This window comes from Dasypus novemcinctus, chromosome 4 (genome assembly GCF_030445035.2).
Source record: "Dasypus novemcinctus isolate mDasNov1 chromosome 4, mDasNov1.1.hap2, whole genome shotgun sequence".
In the NCBI taxonomy this organism is placed as follows: Eukaryota; Metazoa; Chordata; class Mammalia; order Cingulata; family Dasypodidae; genus Dasypus; species Dasypus novemcinctus.
Genome location: NC_080676.1, coordinates 11053469 through 11073607, shown reverse-complemented (window position 1 = coordinate 11073607; position 20139 = coordinate 11053469). Strand labels below are relative to the sequence as shown.

General features: G+C 37.3%; 1 protein-coding gene and 1 pseudogene across 2 annotated transcripts in view; both read left to right on the top strand.

Annotated features, from left to right (window-relative positions):
• The first annotated feature begins 910 nt into the window (after positions 1-910).
• The window catches only part of ATR (ATR serine/threonine kinase), a 137683-nt gene continuing 118454 nt past the window's right edge, over positions 911-20139 (top strand). The window contains exons 1-14 of one of the 2 annotated variants that reach the window (XM_004459229.5): positions 911-1080; positions 5246-5337; positions 6478-6627; positions 10253-11130; positions 11936-12114; positions 12725-12916; positions 13972-14162; positions 14659-14811; positions 16562-16754; positions 16976-17238; positions 18545-18735; positions 18819-18919; positions 19115-19286; positions 19931-20101. In XM_004459229.5, the coding sequence (XP_004459286.1) occupies positions 1022-1080; positions 5246-5337; positions 6478-6627; positions 10253-11130; positions 11936-12114; positions 12725-12916; positions 13972-14162; positions 14659-14811; positions 16562-16754; positions 16976-17238; positions 18545-18735; positions 18819-18919; positions 19115-19286; positions 19931-20101 (2985 nt within the window). In that variant the 5' untranslated portion in view covers positions 911-1021. Of the gene's footprint in view, positions 1724-5245; positions 5338-6477; positions 6628-10252; positions 11131-11935; positions 12115-12724; positions 12917-13971; positions 14163-14658; positions 14812-16561; positions 16755-16975; positions 17239-18544; positions 18736-18818; positions 18920-19114; positions 19287-19930; positions 20102-20139 lie in introns of both variants that reach the window. The other variant, XM_023588982.3, reaches the window with a different exon arrangement.
• On the top strand, positions 7268-8257 carry LOC139438747 (alpha-(1,3)-fucosyltransferase 4-like; annotated as a pseudogene).

Here is a 20139-nt window from a genome sequence, read left to right as displayed (position 1 = left end):
GAGGGGGAGGCATTTAGGTCAATGCAGAGGGTACAGAAAATGCAAAGTCCCCAAGGCAGTAGCATATCTGGTTGTCATTCTATCACCTTGTTTTTTTGTTTTGATATATTGTATCAACAATTAGCCCCATGTGCCGAAGAATAAATGTAAATACATTGCATGTCTTTACTTAGTTAAATATATAATTTTGACAAGGTAACAGTCTCTTTTGATGATCATCTTTCAAATAAACAAGTTGGGTTGAGCAAGAAAATATCTAGAGCCAAAATCCATGCATTTACTTTAAACATTAAAATGATAGGTACATAAATACCTATCAGTGGCATAAACATACACAGTACTGCTGCAGATTTGATGAGACATAAATACAACCCAATCCCATTTTTAAATATAAGTTGGATGAGTCCTCAACAAACGACTAACTTTAAATGGAAAAAAAAATTGCGGAAATACAGGAAGCAGAGGGAGGAGCCCACCTTTTGCTCCGTTTCTTTCAGAAAGGTTGTCAAGAAATGGCGGGAAAATGAGGAATAGCTAAAACCTGACGGCAGGTTGGTGAGCGGTCTAATCTTGACCCTTACTCGTTGAACTTCCTCAGTTCTCACATTTAGAAAGCGAGGGCGTCTGCACCGGTGACCGCCAAGCCCTTTTCTCCCTGGATCCCGGGGTCCTGCTTCGCTGAGCCTCCCATGGCTGGGAATAGCAAGAAAGAGCCGCTCGGAACCCAGACTCTCCGACAACCCGACCCGCTTAGCGTTGCGAGGTGGCAGGGAAAGCACCCAGAACACTCGACCCACGCGCGCACCGCCTGCTGGCCCCGCCCCCTTCCGCCCTCCCAGCTTCCCCCGGGTCCTACACGGACACGACCATCTGGTTCGACCAACCAGATCAGCGGCAGCTTCCGAGAGGCGTTTTGAGCCCCGCGAGGCACCGTCGGCCACCGCATCTTCCCGCTAGAGGTAGCGGTGGGGACGCCGGGACCCTGTGTCCGCGTCGTTGACGAGTGCCGCGCAGCTTCAGCATGGGCGAGCACGGCCTGGAGTTGGCCTCCATGATCCCGGCCCTGCGGGAGCTGGGCAGGTAGGGCCGGGTCTGGCCGCCTTGGGTCCTCAGGTCCTTCCCCGCCAGGTCGGGCCGGCGTCTCACGTGGTTCTCCCTTCCCCCGCGGCGCCCCTGCTCCTTTCCTCTCAGCACTCGCCTCGGCCCCTGTGGAGGTGCTCGGTGACTGAGGTGGGCTCCTCCTCCTCAGAGGCCGGAAAAAGTACGCCAGGCGTCCTCACTCGCCTGCGGAAGCCGGGCCAGGGGGCAGGAGGTGTCCGGCCGCCGCGCTTTACCTCCGCGGCGGCCGAAGCTCGCCCCGACACGGGGGTGTGTCCACTGAGGCCGAGGGGAGGCTCTGCTCACGGTCTAGTCAATTTCCTACGCCCAGTCGCCTCTCGGAAAGCTCTCTCCTTTGAAAAAGGAATTTACCCAACTCCTTCCCCAATTTACGATCACTTCGTGGGGGAATCAGTGTATTTAGGGTTCTTGTCCCAAAACGGCCTGAGGAAGAAAAATCGCCAGTTCTGATTTTCTGCAAGGACGACCCATTGTTGGAAAAAGCAGTAATTTTCTTTCTTCGAAGTGCAGCCATAGGACATTCTGAACATGCCAGCCCCTTCGTGTAGAGTCTCGTTCCCCTATCCGTCATTTCAGTCAGGCCATGGGAAGTTTCCAGAGAAATGTGAGTGATCCAGAGCGACCAAAAACCCAAGCTTTCACAGAGTGTTACCCATATTTGAAGCTAATTTAATGTTCTTTCATTTGCAAATAAATCCCTGTTTCGCATTAACTCACTGGTAAAATACTTGTATCCTACCGGTGGAGAGGAGAGGGGTGTGGATAGCTGACCTCCCTCTGCAACACGCAGGCTTCCCTTCTGTCAGTCAAGCCTAAAGAGACCAGATAACAGGTTTTGGGTTTTGTTTTGTTTGTTTTAATTTTAACCTGCGAATAAGCAGTGGCTTGTACTACTACTGCCCTGAGTTGGAATGATAGTTGCTTCCTAATCTCTTAAACTGCCTGAAAAATTTCCACACAAAGTTGAAACTACCATTAAGCCAGTGGAAGAGCCAATTCCCTTTCTCTTTGCAGTACAGCCGTGCTTATCTCCACTTATCTTTCATATAAGGAAATTTAATCTTAGGTACATAAATAAGCGGACAAATGAAGAGATCTGCACCATTCTTGTCCTAACTGCATCACCCTGTTTTTTGTGTGTGAATTTTTTTCCACTTTGGGTGAATGTTACAAGTTACACTTTGTGTTGACATAATGTTGCAAGTATACTTTGTATTAACATTTTGTAAAGTAACTTCTACTTTACTAAAAGAAGATGAATAAAAGTGCTCATTTAGGAAGTTGCTATGCAGATTACATCCATAAGACTCATTGTGAATTCGGTATATTTTTCCCACTTTTTTTTTTTTTTCCTCCCCATGTTGCTTTAATGTAGACTTAGTTGGTTAATACTGCTCTCTTCCTTGATAAGATTTATTAATACAAATAAGTATCTTGGATTTATATATAGTCTGTTTCATCAACAGAATGTAAACATTTGTTTCATTTATTTGTAGTCATTCCAAGAGAAATGATAGAAAAACTGACCCATGGATAATTGTCTAATAGTTTTTAATTATCATGTCTGTTTCATTGCAATTACTTTATTCCAAGGCTTAGACTACTACTAATTGTGTGACCTTAGGCAAATTACATCATCTCTGTGTAAGTCTTCTCAGGTTTACTATCCCTATCTTGTTACTTGTGAATATTAAATGAAATGACATAGACAACGTATTTAGCCCAGTTGCTGGCACATAATTAATAGGTATTATTTTACAATGATAACTTAATCTATTTCTTACAGTAGATATTTCTTGAGGTCTAGAACTGTAATTTTAACTATCTTTTGACATCTCCAATTAGTTGTTCCCTTGAAACCTCAAACACAATATTTCTAGAACTAGATTCCTTTTTCTCCCTAGACCTCTGTTTTTTCCTGTATTAACTCTTGGTGAATAGCTCAAAATCCAGCCTACCCCATTTATCAGTCTATTCCACTGAATTGTGCTTTTCATCTTCCCACCAGTAGCTTCTAGTGTGTTGCCTAGCACATGTTAGGTCTTCAAGAATGTTTGTTCAAGGCATGGATGTCTATTTTTCCTCATATTATGTGGTGGCATACAGAATTTCTACTAAATTCTTCTATGTTGGTTTATACTAAATCATGGAGTGCAAGTTGAATTCATTCAGGATTCTAGGGTACTAATTCTTTAGCTTAACTATTATATCTATTCTTAATGTTTTTCTCTAAGACTCAGTATATATTTTTTTCTTAACTTCTTGAAACATTTTTTTTAGTTTTAGATTTATTTATTTATTCCCCCCTTGCCACTTGCACTTGCTGTCTGCTGTGTCCATTCATTGTGCATTCTTCTGTGTCTGCTTGTCTTCTCATCTCTTTTTTTTTTTTTCTTATTTCTCCCCCCCATCTCCCCAGTTGTCTGCTCTCTGTGTCCATTCGCTGTGTGTTCTTCTGTGTCTGTTGTATCCGGGAACCCATCCTGGGACCTTCTGGAGTGGGAGAGAGGTGATCTTTCTCCTGTTCCACCTCAGCTCCCTGGTTCACTGCATCTCATATTGTCTCTTCTCTGTGTCTCTTTTTCGTTGCGTCATCTTGCTGCGTCAGCTCTCCATGTGGGCTGCACCACTCCTGGGCAGTCTGCCCTCCTGCCCAGGGCTGCACTCCTTGTGAGAGGGACACTCCTTGCACGGGGGCACCCCTGTGTGGGGTGACATTCCTTGCATGTGGCAACACTCCACGTGGGCTGACACTCCTTGCATGTGGCAGCACTCCATGTGGGCCAGCTTGCCACATGGGCCAGGAGGCCCTGGGTATTGAACCCTGGACCTCCTATATGGTAGGTGGAAGCTCTCTCCATTGAGCCATATCCTTTTCCCTCATCTTTTCTTTAGGAGGCACCAGGAACTGATCTTGGGACCTTCTAATGTAGGAGAGAGGCACTTAGTCACTTGAGCCACCTCAGCTCCCTGGTTTGTTGTGTCTCTCGTTGTCCTTCCTCTGTGTCTCTTTTTTGTTGCATCATCTTGTTCCCTTAGCTCTCCTTCACCAGGAAACCCCAGGAGTTGAACCCGGGACCTCCTATATGGTAAATGGGAGCCCAGTTGCTTAAGCCACATCCACTTCCCTAAAACTTTTTATTGTGAAGAATTTTAAACATATAAAAGGAGAGAAAATAATGTATTGATTCCCCTTGTACCCATCACCCAACAACTGTCAGTTCATGGCCCTCCTTCTTCCAACTCAGATTACTTTGAAGCAAATTCCAGACATCATTTCATCATAAATATCAGTATTTATTGCCAGAAGATAAGGCCTAAAAGAATCACAATACCATTATCACACCTAAAAGTAATAATTCCTTAATAACAACATCAAATATCTAGTATGTTCACATTTTCCTGATTGTCATATGTAGTTTGTTAACAGTTTTTATTTTTGAAGCAGAATCTAATTTAGGATAATGGATTAGTATGTCTCTTAAGTTTTAGTTGTAGGTTTCATCTCTGTTTTTGACTTCAGAATTTATTTGTTGAAGAATCTGAGTTCACTGTAGATTTTCCAAAAGTCTAGATCAGTACTATCTGATGAAACTATGATGCAAGTCACATAGTTTAAATTTAAAATTTTCTGGCAGTCTAATAAAAAAATATGTTTTAATAGGTAAAATTAATTTTAATAATACATTTTATTTAACTTAATATATCTAAATGTTATTTTAACGTATAACTAATGTAAAACTCTTGAGATAGTGTACATTTTTTGTGCTAAGTATTTAAAATCCAATGTATATTTTATAGTTAGAGCACTTCTCATTTTGGCCTAACCATATTTAAAGTGCTCTATATCTCATTGTGATGAGAGCTATGAAATTGGGCAGAGCAGGTCTAGATTTTGCTAATTGGATCCATATAGTATCATTTAGCATGTTTTTTTTGTACCCCCCTTTTTTTCTTGTAAATTGGTGACATATAGTTAGATTTTCTTTTCTTTTTTCAAACAAGAAAAATACTATAAATGTCAACATTGAAACTAAACATATTTGATAAGTTCAACTTTAGCAAATTTTTTATAATGAAATTGTGGATCCTTTTAATGGCTAACAACTTTTTATTTGTATTTTAGTGCCAGTCCAGAGGAATATAATACAGTTGTACAGAAGCCAAGACAAATTCTATGTCAGTTCATTGACCGAATACTTACAGATGTAAATGTTGGTAAGAAACCAGTTATTTCATATATAAACTTAATAAGCTAAATAGTTTTCTTTTCCATATGTACAACATTACACTAGCATTTTTCTCCATGTGCTTTCAGGTATAGAGTTAGTACTTATGATAATTACTACTTTTCAAGCCAGTTGTTTGTTATACAGTATTGCTATTATTTGTTACATAATATTATTTAAGCTTTTAAAGTAATTCTCTTGTCCTATATATTATCTAGATTTTCTGCTGCTTGCTTTGAGTTATTCTCTGACATCAGACATTATTATACATAAAAAATACTATTTGGCCAGTTCCAATTATTTGGATCCTGTTTTAACTAGGTCTTGTGACAGTGGTTGAGAAACAGCAGATGTCATTAAAAACTCCAAGAGATGGTGACTTTGTGGGAGGTAATAGAATTCTGACTTGTTGAATCGGGGATACCATGTTTGTGGCAATCTAAAAGACTAACTAGCACTGATTTTTAGAACTCAAGATGTTATCACATATGTTGCATCATATGGATGCGGTACTATAGATTGGCATTTGGTTTAGAGTTTATAATTTTGATTACAAATTTGGCACACATTTTATGACTTTGATAGTCATTTAGTCTTTTTTAAAATCAGTAAAATTATTGGTTGCTGAAGAATAATCAAGGACTGAATACTTGCAAAATGTATTTTCGTATGGTGCTTCCTCTGATTAGAAACTTTCCTTCCCCTCTGCATGACTAATTCTTCATCTTCTAGGAATTATCTCCATAGCAGTTTCCTTAACACCTGTTCCCCCTTACTCTGGACTAGTTTTAACTCTTTTCAGTATTAAAATTATTGTATTAAAATTATTGGTTTATTTGATTTCCTCACCATATTGTGAGATTTTTTTTTTCTTTTAATATTCAGGTTTTAGCATGTGGCTGGCATATTGTAGGCCTACAGACCATGCTTGGTGAATGCTTGTGTGATAGATGAGTATACATGATAATGAAACATTTAGTATTAGAGAGACAGGATTATAGTGTTTAACCTCACCAATTTAGCATGAATACTGTGCTGGGCATAATTCTGGTCACAAAAGTGTAGTCTCTTAACAAAAAGGACTGCTGTTTAATTGTCATGACTCTTCAAAACTAATCTTTTATTTTAGTTGCCGTAGAACTTGTAAAGAAAACTGACTCTCAGCCAACTTCTGTAATGCTGCTTGATTTCATACAACATATCATGAAGTCGTCCCCACTTATGTTTGTAAATGTGAATGGAATCCATGGGCAAAATGAGGCCAAAGGTAGTTGTATTGGTAAGTCCTGCTATTTGTGCATTGATTTGCAGTGTGTTTTATGAAATATACATTCTTTACCTCTTTTGAAATATCATATATGCATGTTTACATTTTGGGAGGGGAGAGGTCAAATTTGTTGTAAATTAAGGGAGCTAAACTGTGATAGTTGTTTGTATTTCATGCATCCTTATTGCTTTCTTTTCATTATCATAGCCTAAGTACTTAGAATGAAACAGAAGTGATTAACTGTTTATTTGCCATTAAATGCTGGTATAGTTTTCTTATTTTCCTTTGGTAGTATCTTCTAGATCAGGGATTCATGAACTACAACCAGCAGGCTGGCCACGTGTTTTGTAAATAAAACTTTACTCAACAGCCACTCTCACTCATTTACTTATTGTTGGTATCTACTTTTGTGCTACAACAACAGAGTTGAGTAGTTGTGACCGAGACCATATGACTTACAAAGCCTAAAAAAGTGGCTGCGCAGCAAGCACCTGTCCTCCAGTCCTGTGGACACACGGGCACTGGGAGCTACCTGGGGTTACCTAGGCGCTCGCGGCTGCTGGCCTGATGCACATGGTGCTGGCTGCCTATACCTTCTGGGACTGATTGCCACCGCTGCCCTGAGGGTCCTCAGCTGCGCCGTGCTTGGTGGATGTGGTGCTGTAGTGGGAGCCCTTCGGTGAGTGTGGTAGTGCCATGAGGCTGCCCCCCCCACCACTTCAGTATCGGCTGCTGCTGTTTGCTCACTGACTTTGTGGCCTACGGGAAGGCCCATACCTTGCTTTCCCGCCACTGGGACCTCGTGAAGGAACTTCCCCTATCTGGCCCCCATGCTGGATGATCCAGAGGCACCTGGCAAAGGAGCTGGAGCTGTGAGTTTTAGGTTGTGGCAGAAACTTGGGTGGTCTGGGGGCCCAGGCGCATGTGCCAGCAATGGGTGTGGATGAGCTTTGAGTCACCCTCCCACTCCCCTTGGCTGTGAAGCCTGGTGGGCACCCTTTTCAACTGTAAGCTCGCCTGCCGATCAGACTGGGACCTCTTCGTGCCTTGTGGCTACCTCTTCCCCAGGAGCCAACCCAGCAACCAGGTCTGGTGTTGCCACTGGCCCGAAAACCAGGTTTGGTGGCCTGGGTGGTGAGCAGCTAACACCAGTGACAGTCCCAGGTCTGCTACTACCACCAGCTGAGCCAGGACTTGTCTGTGGACATGTTTGGTAAGGGTGGGCCAGGGCAGTCCTTGCCACGCAGTGAGTTCCTGCACATGGTGGTACCTGCAAGTTCTACCTGTCCTTCGAGAACTTCAGCACCCGGGTTATATCACAGAGAAACTCTGGTGCAACATGGTGCTGGCTGGGATGGGGCCGGTGATGCTGGAACCAGATCATGCCGCCTAAGAGTGCTTTGTGCCTCACGGTGCCTTCATCCACTTGGACGTCTTCCCCATTGCAGCCTTCCTGGCCCCCTACCTGCTCCTCCTGGGAGGCCACCTTGCCGCCTACTGCTGCTACTTCAGCTACCCCAGAAGTATGCTGTGCACATCATTTCTTTCTGGGAGGAGCCCTGCTGCCGTTTCTTCCTTGGTGCAGAGGGCTGGGGACCTATCCAAGAGCATATACAACTTGGTCCCCTGGTTTGAGCAGTGAAGCCACCCCTTTTTCCCCACCCCTTCTTCCCAACCCCCTGTGTGATTCTGAGACACCTGGGAGGTCAAGTCTCCAGGTTTTTTGATTCTCGCTGCATGTCATCTTGACTGCCAAAATATGGGACTAAGTTCTCCAGCCACCCCACCCCCCCCTTTTTTTTTGGCTATATGGGGAAAAGGTGATTTACCAATTAATATTATTCAGCACTAGGACAGGGTGGGCAGGCTCCCCAGTTCTCATGTATTTTGCACAACTCACAATCGGGATCCTTCTGCTGTTGATGGTTATCAGTGTCTAGGGGTGGGGAAGGGTCCTTCCTCACCATGTAAAGTGTGCAGAGGTGAAGAAATAGCATAATTACAAAAAATTGTTGCATGTGTTGCTCTGAATTTCCTTACCTGTAACAGGTCATTTTTGTGGCCAGTGCCTCCAAATCTCATACTGCTCCCTGAGTCACATTTCCCTGGTCCCTGGGCCAAGCCCCTGGTTTTAGAAGGAGTCTTGTTGCCAGAGAGCGGACGGACTGGCCGCAAGTGGGCCCTTCTTTTTGTTGGTTGGATCCTAGAACGGCTCAGCTCCTGAGAGAGGTTGGGAGGTTTCAAGATTGCTATTCCTTAATACCTCCTTTTTGTTCTGTGCACTGTGAATGGAAACAAGAAGTTGGATTGTATTTGGAGGAGTTGAGATGGTTGTACCTCACCTTACACAAGAAGTATATTCCTGAGAAACTGCCTTTAAATCAATCCCATGTTAAAGTCTGAGGGGAGTTCAGTATTTAAAAGAACCTTATGGAGAATCTCTTTACAGTGTGAATAATCATCTTTAACTTCTTCTGTATCTTTATGTTTTTCTATTAACCTGGATTTTTTAAAAGCGTATTAAAATTATAGGTGTGAAAAGAAAAAAAGCCTAAAATATTTACTGTTGGATTCTTTAAGAAAAAGTGTGCTGACCAGTGTTCTCGATACTGAAATTTTTTTCTAGGCTTGATCCTTATTGCTCCCAATACTTTTATCCCTTTTTTGGTCTCCTCATAAAGGAATGCAAAGCAAAACTTCAATTTTCAGTACAATGCAAAAAACTATTTTAAAGCTTTTTGCTTTAAATTCAAGATTTATCTTTGATAGCATGTCCTCCAAGAAGTATTTTCTCCCCATACACAGCCATAGGACTGGCTTTGTCATACCTTTCAGCTCCATTGGTATAGAATATTCTGTATTTCTTCTGTTATAGCAGTTATTAAATTGTAGTCACGTTTGTCTGTGTTTTTTGCTATGGTGTTTTTGGATACAGGTCATAACCTATTAAGGCTGTGAAATCAATTTAGGGAGTTAGCAAACTTTAAAATAAGATGAAATATTAGAGACTTGAAAATATCATAGTGTATTGTACTAAGAGTAAGTATTGTTTCATAAAACTTTTTTTTCTTATATTTAAGTCAACTATATATGCATATGTGCCTTGGACCATTATATAAAATGTATCTCTTGGTTCCAGTCAAAAAGTTAGAGAGACTCATGAGGACAGGACTATGATTTATTCTTATGTACCTGGGACATAATTGTCACTCAACATTTGTTGAAGGAGTGATAATAACTTCCATCTATTGAGCATTTATTATATTTTAGGCACTATCCTGGGTATTTCAATACATTATCTAATTTTGTCCTCAGTAACCCCTAAGGTGCAGGTATCATTATTCCCCTTTTATAGATGATGTTACAGAGATTCAGAAAAATTAAGTAATCTGCCCAAGTTCACACAAATAGTAAGTGGAACAAACACTAGGACATTGTCTAATTCCAAATTTGATATAGTAAACTACCATAAAGTATTTCCACTGTGTAAGGAATGTTTTAGACTAATTTATTATTGACATTTATACTTTAAAAATCATTCAGAAAAAAAATACAAAACAACAAAAAAAATCAAGCATTTAGCATGTTAATTAGCACTTCTAATGTACTTGTTTAATGTCTTTTGTTTATTTCAAAGAATTCAGTAATTGGATTATAACAAGACTTCTTCGTATTGCTGCAACTCCATCCTGTCATACGTTGCACAAGAAAATCTGTGAAGTCATATGCTCATTATTATATCTTTTTAAAAGCAAGAGCCCTGCTATTTTTGGGATCCTGACAAAGGAATTATTATATCTTTTTGAAGACTTGATTTACCTACACAGAAGAAATGCAATGGGACACATTCTGGAATGGCCAGTGGTAGTTAGCCGATTTTTAAGCCAGTTAGATGAACACATGGGATATTTACAGCCAGCTCCTTTGCAGTTAATGAGTTTGCAAAATTTAGAATTTATTGAAGTCTCTTTATTAACGGTTCTTATTCGTATTATTGCAATTGTCTTTTTTAGAAGGCAAGAACTCTTACTTTGGCGAATAGGTTGTGCTCTACTAGAGTATGGTAGTCCAAAAATTAAATCCTTAGCAATTTGCCTTGTAACTGAACTCTATGAACTTGGGGGACTACCAGAACAACCAGCCAGCACTTTTTTCAGCTCATTTTTGGAATTGTTAAAACACCTTGTAGAAATGGATGGTGACCATCTGAAACTCTATGAAGAGCCTTTATCAAAGTTGATAAGGATACTATTTCCCTTTGAAGCAGAAGCTTATAGAAATATTGAACCTGTCTATTTAAATATGCTGCTAGAAAAACTCTGTGTCATGTTTGAAGATGGTGTGCTTACGCAGCTTAAGTCTGATTTGCTAAAAGCAGCCTTGTGCCACTTGCTGCAGTATTTCCTTAAATTTGTGCCAGCTGGTTATGAATCTGCTTTACAAGTCAGGAAGGTCTATGTGAGAAATATTTGTAAAGCTCTTGTGAATGTGCTTGGAGTTCAGGCAGAAGCAGAGGTGAGTTATTTTTAAGCTTATTTATAAATAAGTATGTATTTTGTTCATTTAAGTGCATGCATATGTGTAAGATATAATAATGAGAAAACAAAATATCTTTAATAATATGTCTGTAAAACAGTGATTTTCATAAATCTAGCCTGGCTCCCTATTATGGATTTTCACTTTATTTTCAGTAGGGTTTTTTTCACTAAGTTGGTAATGAATTGTCAATGGAATAGAATGTTTTAAAGTACAATTTATGAAGTATAGTAAGTTTGCTGCATTATTAATTAATACTTAAAAGGGGACCAGTTATCAAAACCTTCTTGCAGAAATTTTAAGCACTCATGTAGATTTTTTATCTTTTGACAGCTTTTAGTAAAGCTATGGATAAATGGTATTAGTCACACAAAAGTAGACCCTTTTCCTATTTGTATTGTGGGAGATAGGCAGTATAATAAAGTAGTCAATTATGGAGTAACTTGATTAAGCATTTTAGTTTATTTTATCTATAAATCTATGAATTTGTGTTATGAAAGATGTTAGTAATTTCTTCATAGAATTTTTCTTTGTGACATTTTAATAGAATAACAGAGGCTACAGAAAGAAGTTGTCTTGAGCCTTCTAAGACTATAGAACCAGAGTTGATATATAGACTATGAAATAATACAGATTACTTGAGTTCTTTGTTTTACCATATAAGACTCTGAAAAATAGTTTATCTTATCAGAAAACAAAATAAAGCTGAATACATTTTTGGTTCCTGTGAATAATATAAACATGTTCACTAAGATCATTTTTGGAATTATTTTTGTTTTCTCAGTACTTGTTGGGCCCTCTTTATGCAGCCTTAAGAATGGAAAGTTTGGAAATCTCTGAGGAGGTTCAGTGCCAAACTCAACAGGAAAAACTCAGCAATAGTACTGATGGAATATCACCCAAAAGACATCGACTCAGCTTGTCTCTAAACTCTTCCAAAAGAGCACCAAAACAGATTGAGGAGTATGACTTTCATTCAGTTTGTATTTAGTCATTTAATAAAACTTTATTCACTTCTTAGAATCACTGTTAAGTACACTGACTTCAATGTACAATAGTTTTAATCTATTCTACTATGAATCATTATTTCTGGTTAAATATGATTACCTTGAATGCCTTTAATGTCTGTTTAATTTAACTTAAAAAAAAAGATTTATTTATTTATTTCACTATCCGCCTCCCCCCCCCCCATTGTTGGCACTCACTGTCTGCTCTCTGTGTCTGTTGTGTGCTCGTCTTCTTTTTAGGAGGCACCGGGACCCGAACTCTGGACCTCCTGTGTGACCAATGACTTGAGTCACCTCCATTCCCTAACTTTAATATATGAAAAATCTCTGTCTTAAACATCTGTTAGCAGTTTTTAAAATGCTAACAAATAAACTATTTTTTGTATTGTAACCAAAGAATTGCCAAATCAGCCAGCCCTGGAAGTAATTTTAATTGTTGCTTAAATCTGTCTTAGTTTAAATGTTAGTAGTTGACATTACATAACTATTGTCTTAAATGTTTTTTACATTTGAGCCGTTTATATTGACTATGACTATTTTTCTACTGTGATTATAATTAATTATAGAATTAAACATATGGATATGAGCAAAAAAAGTATATTATGGAGTGCACTGAAACAGAAAGCTGAATCCCTTCAGGTTTCCCTTGAATACAATAGTCTGAACAACTCTGTTATTGAGACGTTAGAAGGAATCGCGGTTGTCCTGCAACTGACTGCTCTGTGTGCTGTTCACTGTTCTCATCAGAGCATGGGCTGGTAAAACAACTTCTTGTATTTTCTGGGTGGGTTTCCAATAATGAACTTGGACTTACTGTTTTAGGATCCCTAGTTATTCACTTGATTCAGTTGATCTTAGAACACAAACGTTTCGTGAAGTAGGCAAATTTAATTTTTATTGAGCACCTGCTCAGTGCTAGGCATTGTGGAAAGAACTTTACATGTCTTATTTAATCTCTACAACAATTCTGTGAGGTAAATACTATTTTGCTCACTTTACAAATTAGAAATTGAGGCTCTTTTTTTGTCTTAAGCTTAGAGTAACTTTCCTGAGGACACATGATTTGAAAGTATAGAACACATTTCTGTACAACTCAAAGCTGATTTTTTTTTTTTTACTTCATTTCCACTTTAATAATAAATAGGAATTTAGGATTTGTGAGAGGCAGATTTTCAGTTCAGTATTTTTAATATAGATTAATTACTGTGGCTGAAGAAATAAGTAAAGTATGAGCCCTCTCTGAAGACTTAGTCTTATTTTTACTACCACATTATAAGCTAGTATTCCTTAACTTTTTACATGATCGTTTATGCTGTGTTTTATAACTCTTTAAATTACCCAGAATAGAGCCATGAAAGGAATTTTAGAGAAACGTCATTAATTCAGATTCTGTTAATTTTGGAATTTAAGAGAATTTGAATGACTGACTAATTAGTCTGAAGTCTACACCAGTCCTATTGTGAAGAAAGGTTTTACTAAGCCAGTTAGTAATTACATAGGCATATCTTCAGTCATTTTTAAGGTTGGTGAAGCCACATTTAAATATCTTAGATTGATTTTAATTCCTAAATCCTAAGAGTGATTTAGGCTTAATATACAGATAATATATAAAATATATTGAATAATATATGAATATGTTTTTATATCTTAAAATGTGATACCATAAATTCATTTGCATATTTACTTTGAATTGTTTTAAGGTTATAGGTTAGTTTAGTATTCACAATTTCTTCTGGCTTTATTACAATATTAGGTTTGAGTATGACAAAACTCATTTAATTCTAATGTCCTTTTAAATATGTACTTACCACAGCCATAATTTCAAAGACTCTCGGCACAAATGTAAGGAGAAACCTTCAGTAGTGATAAGTTGGATGTCTTTGGATTTTTACACAAAAGTTCTTAAGAACTGTAGGAGTTTGTTAGAATCTGTTGAGAAGCATGACCTGGAGACAATCATTGACAAAGTGGTGAAAATATATGATGCTTTGATTTATATGCAAGGTGAGTACGAGTAAGCAATAGATCAAAATAACCTCTGAAGATAATCAGAATAAATTCTCTTTGCCTTGAAGCCTAAAGGCATAAATGTTTGGAATACCTGTTTTTCTCCCATTTTAATACAATGAAGTTTTCCAAAAGATTTTCTTGATTTCATTTCTGTTAAGCTTGTCAGTAATGTCTAATCTATGCATAGTATATTTTTTATTCTTCAGTCAATAGAAATTATTTTTAACTTAATTTTTTTTATTTGAAAATATGGATGCTGTAATCCTTCTGAAAAATTCAAATATGAATATTTTTAGAAAGTCGTATTTAATTTCTTTGGATTCACAGACCTTGGAAGATCATCCGTGGATCTCTGTTAAGGACCCCTTTTATTGAATGTTCATATATAATTTCATTTGATGTTTAAAATGTCTGTCTTTTTATTTAAAAGGCAGAGTTAGAAATAATTCAGGAAAAGGTATAATTAATCACCTATTGTATGTTTCCATAGTACAAAGTTCATTTGAAGATCAAATTCTAGAAGATTTATGTGGAATGCTCTCACTTCCTTGGATTTATTCCCATTCTGATGACAGTTCTTTGAAATTGACCACATTTGCCACTAATCTTCTAACATTAAGCCGGAGGGTTTCAGATAGCTACTGTAAGTGGTCACAAAATTGTATCTTTGTTTGCATTTTGTTTTGTTTTAACTCATTTCTATCTAGGAATTACAACAGTTACAATTTATACTTTTTCAGTAATTAAAAAAGGAATTATATATTTAATAATTAGAGAAAAAGAGTTAAACATGTAAAATGTAACAAAAAGCCTGCCCCCATATATGCAATTCTCTTTCTGTGAAAAGTTTGAAATATATATTTTATCTTTATTTAACAAAATTATGAAATATTTGATACATACAAAAAGGAATAGAGAATAATACACCACTCTTATAAGAATATCCAGCTTAAGAAACAAAAATATTATAGATATAATGGAAGCCCTTTGATTACCCCTCTCAATTGCATTCCTCTTATTTTCTTCTCAGAGATAATAGAATTTGACATTTATTTGTCTAATGAATGTTGTTACACTTTACTAATATATGTATCCCTATTTAGAGCTGTTTTGCTTTTTGAAAATTGCATTTTTTGGTCAAAATTATATATTTTTTGAGGCTTATTCGTGATGGCACATGTAACTCTAGTTTTTAATTTAAACTTTTGAATAGTAGGCATTTGTACTGTTTATCAGTCATCCTATTGACAATCAAGTTGTTTCCAATTTTTTACTATTATAAACAAATTTCAATTAATATTTTTATAAATGGCTTTTTGGACATTTCTAAAGCTTTGCTCTTTGAAAAGTGTAGCTCAAAGACCAACAGCACTACCACCTCTGGAGAGCTCCTTAGAAGCTTTTGCCCCACCCAACCTACTGAGTCAGAAACTGCATTTTTTTTAATAATATATTTTTTAAAAGATACTTAGATTACGTAAATGTTACACCAAAAATATAGGGATTCCTGTATGCCGCACTCTCTATATCTCCCACACCCTCCCACATAAATAACATCCTTCATTAGTGTGGCACATTCATTGCAATTGATAAACACATCCTGGGGCATTGCCGCTGAGCATCGGCCATAGTTTACATTATAGAAACTGCATTTTAACAAGATCTGCACATGATTCATATGCGTATTAACGTTTGAGAAGCATAATTTCAAGATATTTACCTTAAGAATGGAATTGTTGGATTGTAGGGGTTTTACATTCACAGCTATATTTTACCATATTGGTCTTCAAAGATTTTCAGCCAGTTTATACTCCTCTTAGTAGAATGTGAGAATTCCTATTGCTCTATATCATCACTGCCACTTGGCATTGACAGATTTAAAATTTTTTTCTCCCCACCTAGATGGCTCCCTTGTCTGTTTGCTCATTGTTTTTACTTGTTTTTGCTTGCTGTCTGTGCAGTTTTTGTTTTTTGTGTGTTGTTTTGCTCAATGTATGCTCTTCTTTAGGAGGCACCGGGAACCGAAGCCAGGACTTCCCATGTAGGAGGTGGGTGCTCAACTGCTTGAGCCACCATCCACTCCGATTTAAAAATTTTGATATCTGAAAAATAGGAAAAGAAAAATGCCAGGGAGGTTAACTATCTTAAAAAAAAATTGTTTTGTTTTGTTTTGCTATCTGAGGGGTATGATTTTCACTTAGCATTTCCCTGATTATGTGATAAGTTTGTGCACAGACCTTTTTCAGTGCACATATAAATAGTACGCTTTATTTTCTGAAAAAGAGCTTTTAATTAAATTAAATATTATATACATTTTAAATGTTACTTGACTTTACAACAAATATATAATTAATACCATTAGAAATGTTATTTGATATACTTAATGTTTTCAGCACCACAGGCACAGTCACGATGTGTGTTTCTTCTAACTCTGTTTCCAAGAAGAATATTCCTTGAATGGAGAACAGCAGTTTACAACTGGGCCCTGCAGAGCTCCCATGAAGTAATCCGGGCTAGTTGTGTTAATGGATTTTTTATCTTATTGCAGCAGCAGAATTCTTGTAACAGAGTTCCTAGGATTCTTGTGTATGTATTAAGATTTTAATTTGAATATATCACCTAATTGGAAAGATTATATTACAGATGTATATGCAATTGTGAATTTATTCTTGAATATAAATATAATAAATGCTGCTTTTAATTTTAGAATTTAAAAATTTGTTTCTTCTAGTCCTTGCACAAAATTGAGTAAGACCCGAAAATTAAGCAAAAAGCTTAGTACTGGTTTTTGTGTTGTTTTTGCCCAGAGATAAAGTCAAAGATGATTCTGACATTGTCAAGAAAGAATTTGCCTCTATACTTGGTCAGCTTGTCTGTACTCTTCATGGCATGTTTTATTTGACAAGTTCATTAACTGAACCTTTCTCTGAACATGGACATTTTGACCTTTTCTGTAAGAACCTGAAGGTCACCTCTCAACATGAATGTTCATCTTCTCAACTGAAAGCTTCTGTTTGCAAGCCATTCCTTTTCCTACTGAAAAAAAAAATACCTAGTCCAGTAAAACTTGGTGAGTGATTTGTTGTGATTTAATATTTTTTAAAACTTTTTTAGCTGTTTTTCAGATCACTTATAAAAATAGCCTAAAGCCTTAGAAAATTATAGCAAGTCACGTATTTGTTAGATTCAGAGTTCAAGTAATGTTTACTTAAAAAATAGGGTGCCTGGTATTAGACTGTAACCCAGAACTAACAAGGGAAGTGATTTTTGGATTTTTGAAATGCTCCTGTGATTTGACAGACCAATGGAACATCCACGATGATTTATTATATATTGTGAGGTTCAATATTCTGTATCTGGTACCAGGGACCTTCTTAATGTGTCCTTCCACTACCTTGGACCTTGATACAGAATTTCAAATAGGTTACCTTGCCCAATTTGGGATTATATGTTGAATCTTGCAGCTTTCCAACTTTCAGTAATGGAATGCAAGTTTGTTGGGAGGATAAGATTTAAATAAGTACTTGGAAGATCCTGTTCTTTAGTTTTCATAGTAATAGATGGTAGGTCATTTCAGGGACACCCTAAGTCATGTAGTGTAAGGTTAGCAGTAAGGCTAAGAATGTCCTTAGTTCAAGTTTCTTTGGATTAATGCATTGTAATTTTTAAGTCAATCTTGATAACATATAGTCATCTACAAAATACAAAATTGTTTAGTTATTTTATAACTTAAAAAATTCTGCAATTTATTTTTGATTTAAATTATTTTTTTTTTTATTAGTTTTTTTTTTTTTTTTTTTTTTTTAAAGATTTATTTATTTATTTAATTCCCCCCCCTCCCCTGGTTGTCTGTTCTCTGTGTCTATTTGCCGCGTCTTGTTTCTTTGTCCGCCTCCGTTGTCGTCAGCGGCACGGGAAGTGTGGGCGGCGCCATTCCTGGGCAGGCTGCCCCCTCCCTTCACGCTGGGCGGCCCTCCTCACGGGCGCACTCCTTGCGCGTGGGGCTCCCCCACGCGGGGGACACCCCCGCGTGGCAGGGCACTCCCCGCGCACATCAGCGCCGCACATGGCCAGCTCCACACGGGTCAAGGAGGCCCGGGGTTCGAACCGCGGGCCTCCCATGTGGTAGACGGACGCCCTAACCACTGGGCCAAAGTCCGCTTCCCTTGATTTAAATTATAACTTTTAAGTATAATGTAAATTTAAATTTTAAAGAATCCATTTTAATCCTCCACAATTCTGCATGCTCCACATGTATAGGTATTAACTACTGATAACGATAAAACAACTTAAGATTCCTTGTAGTATATTGTTTATTGCACTAAAATTTTGATATTTAATGTGTTAAATTGTGTATTATATGCTCCCCCCTTTAGCTTTCATAGATAATTTACATCATCTTTGCAAGCATCTTGATTTTAGGGAAGATGAAACAGATGTAAAAGCAGTTCTTGGAAATTTATTAAATTTAATGGAAGATCCGGACAAGGATGTTAGAGTGGCTTTTAGTGGAAATATCAGGCATATCTTGGAATCCTTGGACTCTGAAGATGGATGTATAAAAGAGGTTGATAATTTTTATTTTTAAACATTTGTGTGTCATAAACCTGGCTAAAAATCTTCTTTAACTGGTCAATTTTATTGTTCTAGCTTTTTGTCTTAAGAATGAAGGAAGCATATACACATGCCCAAATATCAAGAAATAATGAATTGAAGGATACTTTGATTCTTACAACAGGGGATATTGGAAGGTATATATTTGGCAGCATTTATATACTTTCTTACTCATTTTGGGCATTCTTCTTTTTTACTTACCTGGTGTTAGAAATGGTGAAATGAGTGATAAGACATTAGAGAATAAAAAAAGTGATGTCATGATGCATTGATTTGTGAATTTTCATTTGTTTCTGAGATACTGATGACTTTTCCTTTTTTTTTGTTCTTAGAGCAGCAAAAGGAGATTTGGTACCTTTTGCACTCTTGCACTTATTGCATTGTTTGTTATCCAAGTCAGCATCCGTCTCTGGAGCAGCATACACAGAAATTAGAGCTCTGGTTGCAGCTAAAAGTGTCAAACTGCAAAACTTTTTCAGCCAGTATAAGAAACCCATCTGTCAGGTGAGAGTGCATTGTGTCCTTGGCTATATACTTTTCCAGAGTTGAGAAAGACTATATCTATATATATGTTTTATTTTGCTTGCTTTAAAAGATGTATTTTTGAAAGTGATATATTCAGTTAATTCAAGAAAACTTAAATCTTGCCAAATTTACATTTTAGCATCTTGGTCTAAATATGTAGATTATAAATGGGAGAGGGGAAAAAATCATCTTACAATGATGTACTGGATTATTACTTTCTGTTATTAATCTTTAGGGAGGTGCCTCTCTTTTTTTAGCCTTTTTTATTGATGATAAACCCTTTTATGCCTTGATGTTACAGAAAAAGCATTTGGCTTTGAAAAAGGGAGATTTAATTCATGGCTGAGAACTTAGGCTATATTAAAATCCTGGCTTTACCCTTAATTAATGGTGAAATCCTTAACAAGATATTCAAGTTTATTAAGTAAACCTAATTACTTCATCTTATGTAAGAGGGAAATTATAACAAACTACTTTGTTGATAATGTTATAAAATTTGAATGATCTAATTCAGGTACTGCTGTTAAGACAGTGTCTGCTATTATCTTACATGTTAACACCTTTAAAAATTATTAAATTTTCTTTCTTGTGCGAAAACCAGCAATAAATTGTTTTTGTTCTAGTTTTTAGTAGAATCTCTCCACTCCAGTCAGATGACAGCACTTCCTAGTACTCCATGCTCAAATGCTGAGATGCGAAAACAAGATGTGGCTCACCAGAGAGAAATGGCTTTAAATACTTTGTCTGAAATTGCCAATGTTTTTGACTTTCCTGATCTTAATCGATTCCTTACTGTAAGTTGCAGTATATAGTTGACTTAAATGAGATTTTC